The sequence below is a fragment of the Haemorhous mexicanus genome, chromosome 3 (assembly GCF_027477595.1).
Source record: "Haemorhous mexicanus isolate bHaeMex1 chromosome 3, bHaeMex1.pri, whole genome shotgun sequence".
Classification (NCBI taxonomy): domain Eukaryota; kingdom Metazoa; phylum Chordata; class Aves; order Passeriformes; family Fringillidae; genus Haemorhous; species Haemorhous mexicanus.
Window position 1 is genome coordinate 84398689 of NC_082343.1, and position 19172 is coordinate 84417860.

Consider the following 19172-nt stretch of genomic DNA (forward strand, 5'->3'; position numbering starts at 1 on the left):
CACACTGGTACCACAGTCTTGATTGGACTGTTATTTAACCATTTGTTAATTATCCAGTGTGGTTTTATTTCTTTACCTGTGGTGTGTTCTCCTACATCTAAAGTCCATTCTAATTAACTTAATATACATAAGGTTTATAGCTGTCTTGTTTTCAGCTGTTGCATCTCCTATTTGAACAAGGTCATCTACTGAAAGACTTCTCATTGAGCTGGTGTCTATGACACAGTTTTTCCATGCCTACTTCACTTCCTTTTATCCAAAATCTCTTTTTGTCTGTAGCATCAATTCCTGCTTTGGCATTGACTTGGTTTAAACATAGATTAAGTCTTCTATCTAAATCCCCTTTCTATTCCTTTTTTCTTCTTCTGCTCTTCCTCATGTCCAGAACTCAGCTGCCAGGCTGCATGCCTCCCTTATCCTGTACCTTCTGCTTCTAAGCTGAGACTAGCTTTGCCTTTTTCTTGACCCATAAAATTTTAAGAAAGCTCATAAAGCTAAAGAGCCCAAACAATCTGCCTTCACTAATCTGACTGTGTCAAGGTGTGTGTGTGTGGTGCAGCCCCCAGAGTGATCTCACAAGGTTGGTGTGTGGCTCTGTGTGATTCCTCCTGCTGTGCCTCATGTCTGCAACCGGACGGCAGGACTCTGGACAGCTCTGCCTGAGGACTGCCAAGGGCTCCTTCAGCATCAGCCAGGATTAAACAGGCACTGGTAAATCTCTGCTGTAGCAGAAAGGGGGAAGCTTCAGAATAGTTGAAAGGAAAACTTGGGAAATAGCTCTGAGGAGAGGAGGTGTTAAAACTAGGGTAAAACTGGGGAAGGGTGGAGGGTTTATTTATGGAAGAGTATTTCCCTGCACAGAGGAAAACTGACAGACAGGACACGTAGTAGCAGAGGACATGGAAAAGGGGCTAGTGGAAAGTTGAGTCTTTCCAGATATGCAGTTGGTCTGCTGTGAATTTCCAAAGTGAGCTATGGGATGTAATAAAAGATGTAAAAAAAAATCTATTCTGGTTTAGGATTTTGACTTAACTGAAAGTTTACTTTTACGAGAGGAAGCTGTGCTCTTGACTGCTGGTTTTATTTATTTAGAATTCAATTGCCTGTTAAATTTGACTTCTAGCTACATCTGATACTTCAGTTTTGTGCTACCTGCATAGAGTGAGCTTCTGTACAATTTTTGCAAGAGGTATAATTTTTTGTGGAGTGGGAAAATGATGATAAAAATAAACTCGTCTATTAAAATTGTGGTTTCAGTGTGAAAGGGAAAATATGACATCTATGAAATTCTAACTTCAGTCATTAGGCTTTTGTTTGGCAGTGGTTTAGATTGAATGAATAGAAAGAATAAATCTTGCTGTCAGCAAATTCGGGATCAACCACTTCTATTATTTGTGGTGTTTCTTGCTTTGCTGCAGATAATTGCATCTTAAAATACTGAATTTTCTTCTCTTCTGAAGTCAGTACATCAGGAAAAAACTTCAAAGCATCAAGCTGAGAGATTTTTGTGAACAGTGATTACAGCATTTTTTCTGTACTGCAGGATAACTTCTCCCTTTGGATTCAGACATAATGTTCTGGAGTGCCTGGTATTTGTGAATATTTCTATATGGAATATCAACAGTTCTGTGGAAGAGATTTAATTTTACCCAAAGGTTTAAAAATCAGAGGCCAGAAAACATTTTCGTCTTTATATTGTTCTGAAAATCCATTTCAACTTCAGAAATGGCCCCCTGCTTGGTATAATAGGACTTAAAAAGGGAATTAAAGTTTATGGAGCATGTATAAATCTTCATGTGGCACAGCTGGTAGGAATAACCTCTGTGAGAACACCCAGGCAAGTGCTTTATACTGTGGCTAGGGAACTTAGAGCTTTATGTACAGGGTAACAGCAGTGCCATCTCATCATACAGACCATTGGTTCATTCAGCTTTGATTTAATTTGATTTTTTTCTTCTTAGATAATTTTTCTCTGCTGCTTGCCTGGTTTACTTTGCTGACCAAACCAGTGTTACTATTTGTGGCTATTCCACAGCCCTGAATGCACACCTGTTTCAGTACTGTTAGGGCAGGGAATGAAAGATACCATCCCTCTGGTACCAGTGACAGTGTTGAGACTGCTGCTGGTGTGACAGTGGCAGAGCTCATATTAGGGCTATGTTTTCTACATAATTCTTAATTCCCCAGGTTTGTGGTTAGAGCCTTTCCTGGGGACAGTGGTGGGACTGTTAGTAACAAGGCAAGAGAATACCACATTGCAAACTGGGTTTGCTGCTGCCTCTCTGCCATTCTCCCTGCACGGCTTAGTGCAGGGAGAAACTCAGACTGTCTTGCAGAAGCCAGCCCTGCTTTTCAGTCAAGGTCTTGGGTAAGGTTACTGCCCCGACTGTTTGCCTTGGTTTTGCAGCACAGACGTCTGAGCCACTTGACAGTCAAGTCCTCAGGTGCTGCAGTTTAAAGCATGTGGTTGAAATTAAATTGTTGCCAATTTTAAATTGCTTAAAGACACTGCACATTGAACCATGGAAGTTTAGGAAATGAGTGACGAGCAGTTCAGGTGTCCAGGCAGGGTCAACGGCTGAGACCAGTAGCTTCATCAGCTATCCCATGCCTGCTCATCCATCAGGTCACTGAGTTCCCAGACTGAATGATGCAAATACCTCTCAGTGTGCTCACAGTGCACAGAAATTGCAGGTTACACCAGCTTTACAGCATTTATGCAGTGGGTATGAATGTCTTCTTTTTTTCACCTGTAACTACTAATTACAAAAAATCTTACTTAGTAAACCTATGCTGTTTTATCATAAATGCATCCATCAATCCATTTCTAATGACTAGATGCATGAATTTAAACAGTCCTTTCCCTAAGGCCACATTAGTCAGTATAAGCTCTGACTGATACGTAGAACTTTTTTTTTTCCCCAAACTAATAAGGATGTGTAAAAATTTTATGATGTTGCTTTAACAAGGCCCACTGAGATTTGGGATTAGATATCTAAGGCCTTATTGAAGACAAAACCTTTCCTAGTTTTAGCCATGCAGAGCAAAGCTGCTCTTCAGACAGCACTTTAAAAATGAAGATAATTTGATAAACATAGAATTGAAATCATAGAGAAAGGTATGCTTAATGTAGAGTGATTTAGTCTGGATACAAAGTTCAGCTTTTAAAGATGAAGAGTTAGTAAATCTTTAAATCTGATGAAACACCAAACAATTATTGTCCATCTCTTGAATGTTTTTGCTGTTGTGGGGCCTTCTTTTGCTTTTTCTGCAGCATCTCTGAGATTTGAGAATTTGTTAATAATGAGTATTGCAGTTGGGCACACATGACATAGTTGCTGCTGCTCTGTAGATATTTCAGTCAGAGTTACCAATTTGGAGATCATCTGGTAGCTGTTTTGGGCAAGCAGACCAGGTATTTTTGGACTGACTTCAGTAATATCTCAGTGAATGAAGGAGGACTTCAAACAGATGAAACTAGAAAACAAGTCAATCACAGGTGAAACTAGGAGCTTAAATAGCTCAAAATAGTTCTTGACATTGCATTTGTGATGCTTAGAATTATTATAAGAGATCAAGAATAGTAAGTACATTTTTTAAAATATCTTGGACATTGTATACTAATTTATTTTGAAATAGATATGCTAATAAAATTCCTTGCTAAGGTACTGCAGCTTGGTTCACTGTCCCTGTTTTCATTATGAAAACTTCTACTTCTCTTTGAAAGCTAAATTATCTTTACAGTCTCCAGCTTTTTTTTTATCCCCTTGCTCACCTGAGAATTTGCTCACCTGAGAAGTGATTGGGTGAACTGAAGTGAATTAAATGCCATTTCAATTTACATAGGTCTTCTCTTTCTTAAGTATCTGACCCTCAGTGGGTCTGGGCATATTGCTCATGAGGTTTTTGGAACCTTTTGTACTGATCTAGTACAAAAATTGAATTCTTGTATTTGATCTGCCTTGCCCCTGTTTAGAATGATGGTTTTGGATTTTTTGATTGCCTCTCTATCAACCTTTCACATTTTACATGGTGAAAAATAATTCTCAGATACTGGATGTAGCATTTGTACAGAGGGAAGCTTTCTGTGAAGTGAAGGGCCCTGGTATTTGTAATAGGATACCTGACACCACATTTTTTATGTTCACTAATATAACACCTCATTTTGATGATTTTTAAATAAAGATTATAGTTTCATGGAGAGATGTAAAGGCACTTTCAGGAGAGTGGTGTTACTGATAACATCTGGGCATTCAAAAATTTAGACATGCCAATGTTTTTGGAAAAGACATTTATGTCTTCCTCTTGAGTCTCCTATTTTATGATTGGAGTTTCCAGCCTTGAAAGGGGAAAGAGTAAGGAAAGAGTCTGTAAAATCATTCCTGTGTGAGAGCTTGGTGGAAGTGGAGCCCAGGAGACAGCAGAGATATTTTGAGTTTTCTCTGGTCCTTTTACCTAGTTGTCAGCTGCTGGAGGGGCTGAGGACAGCCTATTGTCTCAGCCTTCAGGTGGGAAGCTCAGCTGCATGCAGGAGATGCTGGCTAATGTGCAGACAGTGAGGAGAAGGTGCTCTACATTTATGACCCATCTCTAGAGTCCCTTGATAAGATTCTGTAAGTTCTTGAGGTTGGTTTATGGAAAAAATACGCCAAGGCAAATACCTTTTTTTCCTCTGGGAAAATGAAGTGTTTGTGGCAGTACTTGGACTTGGTAGTGTTAGGTTAACAGCTGTACTGTATGATCTTAGAGGTCTATCCCAATCAAAATGATTCTGTGATTTGATATTTTCTGTCTTTCTTGCCAATTACCTGCACCTTCCTTCTCCTGCCCTGACTTTAAAGCGCATTTGCTTTATTTGCACAATTTTGGAGATAAATCTTTTGGGTTATACTTTTCCCACAATATCTATAAAGCAAGTGTTTGTCTAGAGGAATACATTGTTAATGCTGAAAATAACTATAGGTTGACAACAACAGTTATAAGAAGAGGAAACAACAGTTTTCTGCAGTTTCCAGACAACAACAGTTGTCTGCTGAGGAAAGCTGCCGGTCCAGCAGACATCGCTAGTCCCATAAGCAGGCTTCCCTAAAATTAAATGAACCTTTTAAGGGTGAGCTGTCTGGAATTAGTTTGCATTTACTAGAGTAACTATGTTGATGTCAGCAGGTGCCCTGAAGGAGCTTTTACTCAGTACTTTGTTTTTCTACAGCTCTACAATGCATTTGTACCCTTCAGGAAATAAGTGCTATTAGAAGAGGCGTGCACACATTTGCTGGGGCAAATGGCCTTTATGTATCCTTAAATACATATCCAAAGTGTTGAGAGGTTAGAAAAAAACAAAAAAAGAGATGTAACCTGAGAATTCTAGTGCTTGGTTCATACATACTGCGAAGACAGGCATTTTAGTTTGATAGTGTCGCTGCTCACATTTGATATTCCTTGCAAGTAAGATGGCACCAGTCAGGCTGTTAGCATAGGTCAGTAGCACACTGCTGTGTCCCCTGCATCCATCCCAAGCACAGTAGTCTACAGTTATTGTCATACATTAGGGAAATAGTGAGCAATCTGTTCTAATTTAGAGCAAGATGTATCCAGGAAGAAATCAAGAGGTGCTTAAGGTGAAGAAAAGTATTTGAAGAGGCATTCTAATCTATCCTTTCATTCTGAGTTGTATAGCCATATTCAAGAAAACTGCGTTGTAGAGTCATAGTACTGCTGTTTCTACTGCCATCCTCCACTATGGTGAATTATCAGTAGTGATCTGGCTGCAGGAATCTGATCTTTATTGTTTTCAGAAAAGTTACTTTAATTCTTTATACCTGGGATATGCAGTAGGAGATGAAAAAAAAAGCAGCTTAAAGCCTTAGCACAACCATGAAGGTGAAGAAGCTTATTCTAAAGCATTGGCCATGCAGTTTTTATGAGAGTAATTTGCTTCTCCTTTTAGTGGGACCACATTGCTTTGCTGCTGAGAAGTCAGCAATTGCATTGTACTTTGGAGCTGCACCAGCAATTCTGCATAGTGTGGGTGTTAAAGAGCAGTCACAGCAGACTTTAGGCGATGCTCAGCAAGAGCTAAACTCCAGTGCTTTTCTTGGTTTTGTGGGAAAATTACATCAATGTGACTTCTACTCTTGCACCCAGGCAGGCAAAAATTATGTAGGAATTTTTAAAAGTAGTTTAAAAATATATATATTGTGACAGAATTCACTGTCTGCCATGTTTTCTTCCTGTTATATCTAGATATGTTTGACATCACAAGCCCAGCAGGAACTTTTTCTCCATGAGCTTGTATCCCTCAGTCAGAAGCTCTAAAAAGACCTTCGCTGTAACTGATGAACATTTGCAGCAGTTTTCTGCTTTTACAGGTTCACTTTTTGCAGTAAGCTGTTGATCTTGTAGATGAATGAAGAAAGACTGTCTCTATCCATAGACAGTTGTTGCTATGGGTTGGCTCTGTGGCTAGATCTGCTGCTGCTATGCCTTTATGCACTGTGGTTTTGCTGGTAAGAATATTCTGGGACATACCCAGCAGGTTTGGAATTTTATATCGAAGACCAGTTCCCACGAAATTAAAATCACTTTTTCTCTTCCTGCTTTGATGAGCCTATTTCTGCTTACCTGGTGCTGAAACTAAATAAAGACTAAATATGTCTTAGTTGTACTCACAGACCATCTGTACATAGCTTGAGTACTGTTGAGAATTTTAATTTTAGTACATTTGTGAGTGTTTGTGGTCCCACATATCTAGGTGTCCCATTGAACATAAGTCTGCTTTAGGCATTGCTGCTTGGTTTAGGTTTTCATACATCCATTTTAGATCCTATGAATCTTCAACCTACAGGTTTCAGAATAGATGAACACCTGCTAATCCTTCTGTGATGTTTAAGCTTTATTTCAGTGATTCTTATAGCTGAAATTGTGTTTTGTCTTCCACAGAGACTGTACAGTTGGTGCTGTTTTGCAATGGAATGAAAATATTTTATGGGTGATAAGAGTTTGCAGCTTAAAATTAATGCATTTGAAATTGCATAGCAGCCAGATGGAGGAAGGAAGGCAATGTAGAAAAGAAGTTGGTGAAGACCCAAGAATATTTAGTCTGGAGAAGTATGTTGAGCATTACTTTGAAATTACATACTCCAAGGCAAAGTTATTCCTGAACAGGATTAAAATGTCAAGATTTATTGCCATGCAAGAAGTTGCAGTATGTTTAGATAGCTTTCTGTGCTTCAGAGGAATAATCTGCTTGTTAACAACTTTGTCTGTCTTGGAACAGTATATTAACAGTTGTTTGGTTTTCTGCTTTTGCCCTTTACCCTTTGAGAAAAAAAGAATTTCATTCTGTGGACTATTCAGAGGCTTTGTTCTGCAAATAGCATTTCGTAATAAATATCCCAAAACCAGTGTAGTTATATTTACATTAATATAGGGCAGTTGAGTCTACTAAAAATGTTGGTTGGTATGAAATAATTTGGGCTTTGCTTTACAGTTTTAAATAGGCAGCTTTACTTCTGACTTCCCTTAAATAGCTTATAATGATCAAAGCATGTCAAGAAGTTATAAAATAATCTCAAATGCATCAATAAAATTAACGTCCTTGAGATTCATTTGTACTTGTTTAATGAAAACAAAATTATTTAATCCACTGTCTTTTAATGTGCATTTTAGCATGAGTTATTTAATCTATGCTATGTATTGGAGTTAGAAATGAGAAAACTGCATGTGGAGTATGGATTTTAAATCATAAAAGCATTCATCAGAGCAAATAGCATAATTTTAATTAAAAGGTGCTTTAAAATACTACAAGACCTGTTGATACCTCTTATGTCAGCCCATCTGAAAAATAATATGACACTGGTATTCTGGTGAAATTAAATCTGAATTTTCATTATAAGGCTTTCTTATTAGTATTAAATAACTTGCCCTTTTCAAATGGTGACACATTGAAAGTTCAAGAAGGACTTACATCTTGCAGGATGGGGTATATTAAACCCAGTGAATTGTTTTTGCAGTGGATTTCTAGCTAACTTCTTTTTGACTAGACTTCAGATTTGCATATTTTTTCCAATCAAACTATTCATTACTCAGAAAAGAAAGCTATATGCAACTATTATAGTAATTTATAGAAACATGTATCATTGGATGTTAATAGGGTTATTGTATCTATAACTAATATAATTATATATACTACATTAAAGTATATGTACTATATGCTATATATATGATGCACTTTAGTGTAAGGATTATATATCAGTAATTTTATAATGAAATTGCTTTGCAAGTGATAGTATTTAAGGCCATGTGAAAATACAGAAATTCAGTTAAATGAAGTCTTTTCTCTGTAGTGCTACACTGAAAAAGAAAATGTTTAAAACTTCAAGATGGAGCTTCTGTGTTGACCACTGTAGTCCATTGCAAAAAATACAAAGAGGCATGCTCTCTGCCTTCTCTGCTTCCCTAAATATTTTGCCCTTTTCTTGCTTATTTCCTTGCAGGGACACCAGTGGGTTAAATTTCTGTTCTTATGGGTTTTGTTTCTTATGAGAGATTTAATCCCTATTGGCTTGGGATGCCACGAAGCTAGTAAAGGTCCCAGGGAAAATTTGCTCAAAGCCCACACTTGACACTCACAACTGCTCAGAATAAATAATGAATGGTAGAACATGACCACAGATGTTAGCTTCAGGACAGAAGCAGTGGTTCTACAAAGCAAGTTTTTTTCCAAAGGAAAGAAGTACTTTCACTGTAGACTGTGAAATACTGCACTTCTTAGTCGTCCATATTATTTAAATTTTGGTAAGAGTTCAGTAACTAATGAGCAGGCATTGATTTTTATGTTGTTTTTAGATCACTGGAAAGATAATTAAAAGTATAAATAACTTAGCCTCCTGGTACATTAGGTACATAGACACATCATCAACCATAATTAAGAATTGTTTTTAGATTAAATCACTTTTACAAATAGTTATTTAATTTAGCAGGTTTGTCCTTTGGTTCAGTAAAGTCGTCTGTCATTTCTCTCAGAGCTGTAGCTTGTGGAAAGGGCAGCTTTAACAACATTCAGTGAGCTCTGAGACTCAGGGCTGAGCTTCTGTCAGCTTTTCTATTGGATTCTTCAGCACAGGCTTGATTCATCAGAGCACTGAAGCTAAAGTTAACATCTCTTTCAAGAGTTTCACAGCATTTGGAGCTGTAACTGCAGAGCACATTTACCTAGATCATAATTAATAAAACCTAGTTAGCACATTGCCTCAGCAGCACAGAGTAAGAGCTTTTGCATTTTCCAGTTTTGACCTGTGTAGACTACCCTCAGTTAGTGTATTTATAGAAGTAGCTTGCTAAATTAGAGGTGATGATGGGGATGTTCTGCAAAGGAAAAAAGGGCTTATCTGTTCCTCTTCAAAAACAGCCTTACTTTGTCTGTTGCTGAGACAGCTCAGTTGCATTTAGAAGTGAATCTCATGTACGATGAAGGATTATTATTGATAAATGTCTTTAGCACTGATGGAAGAGGCTTCTTTTGAAATAAATGCAATTTGGTCAGAAGTCTGGTCCAGTTTTTAAAAATCTTGTGAGAACCTTCATCAGTTTTTTCTTGGGTTTGAGATAGAGTTTCGTTTTGCTTCCCTGATGTGCCATGTATATTGCATTTTTCCATGAAGACTTAGGATGTTGTAGGTGGGTTCCATGACCTGGTGGATGACTGGGTTGTAGTTAGTTTACTAGTTCTTATATCAAGAAATTATGAAATAAATATATTTCATTATTTTGGTGTCTTAAAACTTGCTTTTAAGAACACAGTTTTGAAATGTTATTTTAACTTATATACACAATTCATTGGGATCAATTCCATAGTAACAGTGGACAAATACCATTCCCTGATGCATGTTGATTCAAATGTAAAACATTTTCTAAAACCATTGTGATAAATTATTTCTGTTAGAGAAGTAACTGTCTTTAATCTTATGTGAGTAGTTGTTTTCAAGTTTTCCACCTCTCTGCTTTCAGAATTAATTGCTTGAATTTCAGAGAGCATTTGTTGATTTCTTTTTTTTTTTTAAAGAAATCAAAATTTTCCTGGATTTCACATTATTATCAACAATACAGCTTTGAAAATATCACTTCATTTTTAGAAACATTTTATGCATGTGACTATGGGAACTTTACTTTCCCAGCTGTATTTCTTTGACTGGTTATGGGAATGTGAGAATCATATAAAAAAATTAAAAATTTCTCCTTCAAATTACCAGTTCCTTAGAGAAGGTATTGAAAAGGACAAGGGGGAAGATAGTCTCATTTTGTCATCTTTATTTCTTACTTGTTTGGAGTGCTCTGTTCTGACAGTTTAGCACATAACACATTGTTGTTTTGCATCAGCATCTAGCCAAGTATCACCCTCCTTGTGTAGAGTTTTACTTCTTTATTTCTGAACTACTTCAGTTCAGTTCTGATTTGTATGCCAGAAATATATTGAAGTTTTATTAGCATTCATTGTATGTGGTTCTGTCCTTTTCAGAATGAAAGTTATGTGAAGGTTCTAATTATATCTTTCAGTCTTATGTCTGTTCATTGTGTTTTCATGGGTGAGAGTAATAGATATCTTTTAGATTGAACAGGAGAAGTTCTGAGTTTGAGGTTTCACTCTGGTCTGCAGAGGCTGCATCTCAAGTTTGATTAACACTGGGGAAACCTTTTCACTGTTGTTCTTACTAGGGATCAATGCCATTATTACCAATTCTTCTTCCTGCCTCAAAATTTAATATTTTTTTTCCAGTTGTCCTGAACCCTCAACATAGAGTGAACTTAAGTAAAAGCACCAAGTCTCTCAGTTTGTTTCACTCATTAGGGAGTATGGTGGGCTCTGAAGAACATGTTTACTTTGCTTATAGTAGTTGATTTTACTAGATAGAAATACCATATTAATAAATTCATGCTCGTATTCTTCTGGGTAAACACCACTTGATTAGTTGGTATATATGTTGCTGTGTTCCATTAGCAGCTTTTCTCTGTGGAGCAACTAATGTGCATTTCTTCTCAGTACTCTCCTGAAACTCAGGAAAACATGAAACTTCCCGAAGCCTAATTTATTTGAGATCTTTCTTAAGAAAATTTGGTTGAAATAAGCTAAAAGGATTAATACAAGTTTTGGGGAAGAGTGAGATAAAGAAAAGAGAGGGAAAATGGAAAGAATGGAGTGGTGGACAAAATGCTTAGAATTATTTGTGTTTTCCTATTGGTGAGATCCCTGACAGACAAAACTGGATGATAATGGTGATTTGCAGAGGTTGGATTTAACATCCTGTAAAAAAAAAAATCACTCTGGCATGCCCTTTTCTTGACTCAAAGCATGGTCTGAGTTTGTAGCATTTTCCTGAGTATGTTTTACAAATAGTTATATCTGCATCTTACTCTTTTAAAGCCTGGTTTCTAAAGCTGAATCACATTTCCCTCAAATACCGGCAAGGCCAATAGATAGTGATGAGATTTCACTTGTCACAAAATTGGTCCAAAGTAGATGCAGTCTTGCACCCCACAATGACTTAGGGAATTTGTTTAGAATTTATGAATTTTGGTTGATACTGAGAATTATATTTTCTTGTGTCAGACTGTCAAGTCCAGAATCTCAAGACTTCTTTGTGGTTTAGAAAAGTTGAATATTTGCTGAAGGAAGTACATAATTATTTCTGTTGTCAACATCACTTTCCTCAAGCTTGTGTCTTATCTCCCCCTTATTCCTTTCAGCCAGTGTAGCAAGCTGTGCTGTGATGTCTGGGAATTGTGCTGGGAGTGATTGGCTGAGCTGTCCTCTGTGGATGCTCACTCTCATGAGGTGCATTATCAGACCATCTACCTTTTCCAGTAAACAGAAAGCAGTCTCCTCTCCTGTATTGGAAGTGAGACAACTTCCCTTATATAGAAAGACCATGGAACTAAGGTGAAAAACAGTGGATTCTTTGTGGTTTGTTGTGCTGTTGTTTTATGCATAGATGCTTATCTCTTTCCTCTACAATAAAGATTATGGAAAAGTGCTTCTAAAAGCAACAGTGATAAAGAAGAACAAAGAGAAATGATCTAATAAAGCAGCGACTTCCCACAACCATTTGTGTTAAATGCTGTGAAAGGGCAAGTCACAAGGACTAATTCCTAACATGTTGTTCCTGGAGCAGTAAATGCTGAGATATATATGTTTTGTTTGTAATAAAGGAATACACTGGAATAATTTCAGGAAATGCTAATAACTGAGCAATTAATAAACAAGAATTCCAATATAATTGGGCTAAATGTCTTTATGCAAACCTTCTTTCGCTCAGATAAACCAACAGCCACAAAAGAAATATCCCCAGTTTGGTGTCAGGGCTGTAGTAGTTGGACTTCAAAATGAGGAGGCATCTCCAAAAAATCCTTGTATCAAAACACAAGAATAGAATCAGGGTACTGATATAAGTTGTGATGTTTTGAATATTGCTTGGAGTTCTGAAAAGTTTCTTTGAAGAAAGGGTGTTGATCTGTGGAAACACCTTCCCAAGACCCAGAACCTTAGCATACCACCTCCAGTCTCCAGACTCTCTAGCTGTGTTTGAAGGTGCCTGCACAGTGCTTTGTTTAGACTTGCTGATTTCTGGAAAAGAGAGCCCCTATTTTGCTAGCTTCACCTAAATTTTCCTGCACCACCAGATTGTAGAAAATACAGAGGAAAGAATGAGTAAGGAGCATATAAAGGTAAGTTTCTAATTATGTGGGGAAATGAAATTACCAAGGGATAAGGAAATGTAAAACTCCATTCTGGGTTGCAGGTAACAAGACTCCTTGGTTACTGATTACTTAGGGCTCATCATCTAGCTTTAAGTGTTCCTCCTGGAATATTTATAGAATCACAGAATGGTTTGTGTTGGAAGGGACCTTAAGGATCATCTAGTGGCTATCCTCCTGCTGTGGGTAGGGACACCTTTCAGTAGACCAGGATGCTCAAAGCCCCATCCAGCCTGGAACTCTGAACCAGTCAGGGCTGCTTTTTCTGGGCTTGGCCACTTGCATAGTCTGTAGTCTTATAAAAGAATCCTGTTTCCATTCAACACTGACATAGTATTTGTGACTTAACTGGAGGCTTGTACCTTCCAATAATGAGAATATTCCAGAGTCTCTTCTATACATCTCACCTTCCTGTCCTAGTGGTCAGCTGGGGATTTTTGTAGTAGCTTTAACAGCTTTTCCAGGTCCATGTGTCACAGTATAAATGTCCAGTGAGATAGTACATATAATAAAGGTTGTTAATCTGTGGGAGGTTTTGGCCTCTGCCCTTTGGTGTGGTCTCAGATATGTTGGAAATCTTAAGTGATGCACTGCCATTAGAAGAGACAGGGGGTGCCTTCCTCCTTCTCCTTGCCATGTAAAACTTATGTTTTCTTTTGTCAAGATTACTCATTCTGGTGAGGTTTGAGAAATTAAATTATATATTTGGTAATCTAGATGTGATATGATTCTCTTTGTCTTTTATTGCAGGAACAAAAGAAAAAGAGAGAGAAAAAAAGAGAGAGAAAACTTTAGGGAAATGAAAGCCCCTCTGGCATTCTGTGCATTATAGGTCTTGCTTCTATGTATCAAAGCAGAGTTGGATTCTTATATACCCATAGATAAATTAGGAAAGAGAAAAAAAATGTAAAAATTAGAAAAGACAAAAGAAAAGATTTGAAATTCAAGTGACCAATTTCAGACAAATGGAGGTAAGAAAATGAAAGTACACCCACTCTTTGAAGAAAGATGTGTAAATTATGCTAAGTAGGGCATCTTCTAGAAGAACTAAGAAGGTGCTGTGTATAAAAAGTATATATGCAAACCTATGTGTAAGAAGCATGACTTTACAGTGAATCATTGGGCTTGGGAGGCCTCAGAGAAAGAGAACCATCCAGGATGACACAGATATTGTGAAGAGAGTATTTGCTCAGTTTTCACCATGCTGAGTGCTGGGGCCCCAAGTGTCTTAAAAAATGCAGCTATTTCTAGAAAGTGCATTAAAATAAGCTGTTATGTTCACAGGCAGTGGTTCAGTCAGAAGAGCTGGAGGAATTTAAAAGTGAAAGCTGGTGCTAAGATTGTTTATTGAAATTTTGAAGTCTTGGACAGGGAAGGGTTGCAAGCATTGTCTTCCAAAGCAATGCACTCAGGTCTGCTGAGAATAAATGACATTCATCTTACCCAGGAGTGTCTGATCTTACCTACCCAAAGTTATTAAAGTAACTGGATCACTGATCAGTCTGTCAGTTTGTGTATTATGGAAGAAATAAGCCTGAACTGTAGGAAGCAGAATGATCTTGTGTTTTGAGTAAATCTTGTTGAACTAATCTTGTTCTTTAGCATGAGATAGTAGGAACAGTTTACAGGGATATGCTTCTGAAATGTTGTTTTTATGAGTAACTCTAGAAATCTTAATTCTTTTACTACATCCAAATAAAAAATTTAAGGTGAACTGGGATTGATTTTTGCTTTGTATTGACTGTTAGTAAGTTTCCAGTGGGCATAATGAACATCAGTTTTGAAAATCATGCCTGACCTCCTGTCTTTTCAGAATTGAATGGAATCTTTCTTTCTAGAAACAAAATAAAAAGTGGAGGCATTAGGTACTGCAAAGAATACTCTATGTGTAAAATCATTGTATAATGGGAAATTACAAGTGAAATTACAGATGAAATTTTGTTCAGAAGTAATGAAACTTTGAATTAGAAACATGAGTGAATTTTTCTAAAATATGGTAAGTTTTCCTTTCACATTGTGTATATTTTTGAAAGATATTGGTGGTGTGGGTAAGGCATTTTATCTAAATACACCGTGTTTTTCTGGTAAAACACACTGATCTTTGACTTTTACAGGGAAAACATGAAGGGAATTTTTTATCACAGTGATATGACACATTTTAATACCTAATTGAAACTTATGGTTTAGATATATTTTAAGAAAATGATGAAGCTTTTTTTAACTCTATAGGCTTGCTGATTCATGGGAAGATGATATGGGAGTTCATCCTTTAAAGTTTCCATCAGAAACATGTTTGGAATTGTTGTTGATACTGGGTGTGAGTACCACATCTCTGCCACCTTCACTTCGATGTATGAACTCTTTTCAGGTAAGGAACAGCTTCTATTTCAGTATAAAAGTGTTACTTTTGGAAAAAGAGAGATCCCTGAGGGCCATAAACTCTTTCAGAGGGTTTGTCTTCTGTAGTTGCATGATTTTCCGTTATATTAAAATGTAGACCAAGGTGGAAAATGCCATTGGAGTTTTAATCAGTTCATTACAGTTTAAAGTGATGAAATTTAAAGAAATTTCATCAAACTTAGGCTACAGTAGCTAGAATAATTATAAAAAATTCTTGTGGGCTTAAAAAAAAAAATTCTCAGCAAAAAAAAAAAGATTTCCAATGGTGAAAACATTCTTCTGTGTGTTACTCTGGAAGTTCTCAGCAATCATAGAACTTTTCCAAAGGAAACATTGTTGCAGGCATGTTAAATTGTGATTTTTATTTCTTTTGTAATGTGGTTGGAGAGTATGAATTTTATAAATGCAATAGAGACAACTGAATTCATGATGATATGACATCACAACTCAGCTTTTTTGTGATGCTTCTGTAGTTACACAGTCTGTAGGTTGAGTATTGATGCAAATCTAAAGTAATCAGCTGTTGAGCAGGAAATGTACTGAGTCTGTGTTTGTTCTGCAGCTATGAAAGAATCGTCATCTTAGGGGGACTGAATGTTATTAACAGTTTGTAACGTGATATCAGGTAGCCTCGATTCTTCTGTATTTCCTGCTTGTACTTAAGGCACCTCTAATTAGTGTTCCTGAGTTATGTTTACTGAAAACTAGTCTTTTTGTAGATTTTGAAGCAAAAAAAAAAAAAGGGTTGTAAAACAAAATCAAGTCATTGACTTTAAGAGAGTTGTCCTGATGTACAGCTGCTGAAAACTCCTGCTTTAGGAAATAGGTACCTGCATTGTTTCTCACTTTGCATCTTGTTTGCTTGGAAACAGGCAATCTGTACATGGTGATCACTTGGGTACAGCAGCAGCCACTGATTGCTTCAATTTTAATACCTAAGGTCAGAATTGTTACTGGGTTGTACATTCAGAGGCCATAAAATTGAAGAATCTCCTGGATGCCAATAGATTGCAATAATTATAAATTTCAAGCATTGGCCAGCAGTAGTAATCCATGCAGTTGAGTAGTCTATGTTTCCTATTAAGAAGTGAACATTTTGGTTGTCTAATCCAAGAGGATGTGTTCCTTGTCCCTTACATTTCCAGTAATTTGTGGTAAAGTCTTCCCTGCTTTACCCATGAAAGGTTAAATAGGAGTCTCTTCCTGTATGCCGAGGCTGTATGTCCTGTATTGTTTCTGTGCCTACTCAGTCCCGTGTTGTGTATTTGGGATTCCCTTTGATTTGTGTTTGGGGTAGAGACAGAAAGTGATGGATATCTGTCAGCTGGTGTTTTTACCTCAGAGTACACAAAACATCAGACTTTTCTTTTTTTCCTTTGCTGACTCTGGATGATTGTGCTCAATTGCTCCTGGGTAATTTTAGCTTTGTGAGGCTACCTCTGTAAAGAAACCATTGTCCTGGAGGCACATGGTACAGGTCCTGGAAGCATAGGGTTTTGTCAGCCATGGGGTGGGACATCCCCATGTGTGCCCTGGAGACCCTCTGACCATGGCCTTTAAACCCCAGATTTGTGTGGAGCAGATGAAAGCAACCAGTACTTTGCTAAGCTCATTTACTGAGCACTGGCCTGCACAGAGTCGTTTTCCCGCCTGTGTGCCAAAGTTGGCAATGTGACAATGTCCTGTCTTTCACAGCAACACACTTTGCAGTTTTTGAAAAGCCCGAGTTAGAAACCTGCTCTGCTAAGATAATGTTCTATTTTGCCAAGTGGGAGGAAAGGAAAATGGCTTTTTTGATAAAATTCTGTGACTCCTACTGTCACTCTCCTTGGCAGACAGTCAGTATCACCAAGAGTTTGCCCTAGAGGGCAAACACTGTCCAGTAAAATATTGTCTTATTTATTTTTATCTTTATAAACCTTGTTTGGCTCTCAGTCAGTGAATCCATGAAGCAGGAACAAAGTTTGCCCAGGCTTTTCCTTTCCCTGATGCTTTATAACGGTCTGCCAGCCTTATAATTTGGGGATTTTTTTTTCTGCCATGCTTCTTCCTGTTCAGCGAATACTAGAATTACAGATCCCAGTTTTTTCTGTATTTTTCTTGGAAAAAGCTGGCAAGATCTGAAGAGAGCTTGAATAATGATACTAAATTGTGCTGTTGCCTGGGCATAAGATCATGCTGCATCCAAAATAGTGAAGATTGTGAGCCAAAAAGGGAATAATAAAAGGGCACTAATTGAAAACTGATATTTCATGTATCTTAATGGAGTAATGGCAAAATGACAAAACTAGTTTAGCTTTATTTTGTGGTAGACCTTAATCTGACAGTTGTCTAGAAAAATTTAAAACATTTTAATTCTATGTTACAGTGAAACTTGTATTTGAAGTGGAAATAATTGCAGAGTTCCCTGTTATCTACACAGTGGAACAGTGCCTGTCTTGTTTCAACAGGGGCCAGGGTCTTGCAATTGAATGCTGGAGGAATTAGAAGGAAAAAAAACCCAAGAAAGTACCAGAGTTTTCTCCTTTCATTTATATGTGTTTCCTTAGTTGGACATGTGGTGAGGAATTAAATGGACCACTGCTTTCTACTGGTGCTTTTCTTTATGTTTTCATACAGTATTTGGAAATTTATCTAACAGCTCTAGTTTGATGATCTAAAAGTTACAGTTCAACTCCTGATACCCTGTCAGGATGGCTTTTAAAATCCAATATTTTAAAATTAAATAACCAAAAATGATCTCAGTGACTACCATGTTTTTTGAGAATGTATTTACCCTCTCTCCCAATTACAATGCTGCAATGTTGAAAAGCCAAAATTTTAGTTGGTATGCGTCTGCATTGGGTGATGCTTAGGCTGTAAAAAGCACACAAAGGAAATCTGCTTAGTTGCTAATAATCTGTAATAAACTCTGTTCTGCCTTGTGCTCTGGAAGTACTCTCTGGGACTAGCTTAGCAGACTCTGTATCAGTGCTGAGACATAAATTACGTTTTATTTTCCATTGGTGTGCTACTGCTTAGTAACATAATATTTGAAATCACTTTTCAATTTGGTTTTGACCCCATAAAGATCTTTCAGTGTGATTTATGTTGCTAGAAGAGCCTGGAAAAGAAGAGCAGCAGCAGACTGTGCTACATAGCTCTGCTGAGTTTAAGGTGCTCACTACAGCCAGCTTATAAGTTTTCCAGGCAGTTGAGCCTAGGTACTAGGTGGTCTTTGGCTCATCTCTCATTTCACCTGAACAATTGCAGTGACATTTTTTTGGTGGACTGTAGAAAGTTAAATCTTAAGAAGCTTGAGCCTGTAAACTCTGAAGGACTCAGTTGCTGGTTGCTGGTTGAAGGCAGCTCCCGGGTTCACTGGAGAACACGGTTTTTCAGCCCTGACTTGTACCTTCCCAGGCTTGTAATCCCTCACCCATACTAAGGCTGTCCAGATCAAGGTAATAGGATTGACTGAGGTGCTTGATACTTACCCTGGAGCAATGAGAAAAGCAGTAAGAAGGGAGAGAGGAGTTTGCTACTAGAAAAGATTAATTTTTTTTGTTTGCTTTTGCTCTGAGCATTGTTTCACCCCTTTCTCTTCAGCTCCATTACGCTGCACGGAAAACTGTGTTACCTCATTACACACTCAATGTATATGGCTGTCCACCCACCTGAGCTGTCAGCCCTTTGCTTTAGGGAAGGTTGGGCTTTACTTTGTGTATTATTCTTAATACTTGCAAACACTTGTAGCTAGCACCCACTTGAGTTATCATGTACTTTATCACAGCGCTGCTAGGCTGCTGCTTCTCAGCACAGTCTCAGAGGCTGTGTTGGTATTTCAGAGCCTACAGCACAGAACAGTTAACACAGGGAGATGCTTTAAAGTGACAAGTAATCTCTGCTGTGTTTTTCTAACCTTATCTCGTCTTTCTCTGAATTCAAGCACAGTGAACAGAAAATGTCCTGGATATTGAATTCTTATGATGATACATGGTGCTGTTCAGCACATTTTCTCTCACTGCTGTTGTTGTGGCAAA

The 19172-nt window shown here is 37.6% G+C and overlaps 1 protein-coding gene across 1 annotated transcript in view; it reads left to right on the forward strand.

The window, feature by feature from the left end:
* Positions 1–19172, forward strand: part of UBE3D (ubiquitin protein ligase E3D) — a 76979-nt gene that overhangs the window by 29553 nt on the left and 28254 nt on the right. Inside the window, exon 9 of the mRNA XM_059842548.1 lies at positions 14980–15118. Coding sequence (XP_059698531.1) covers positions 14980–15118 — 139 coding nt within the window. The remainder of the gene's footprint in view (positions 1–14979; positions 15119–19172) is intronic.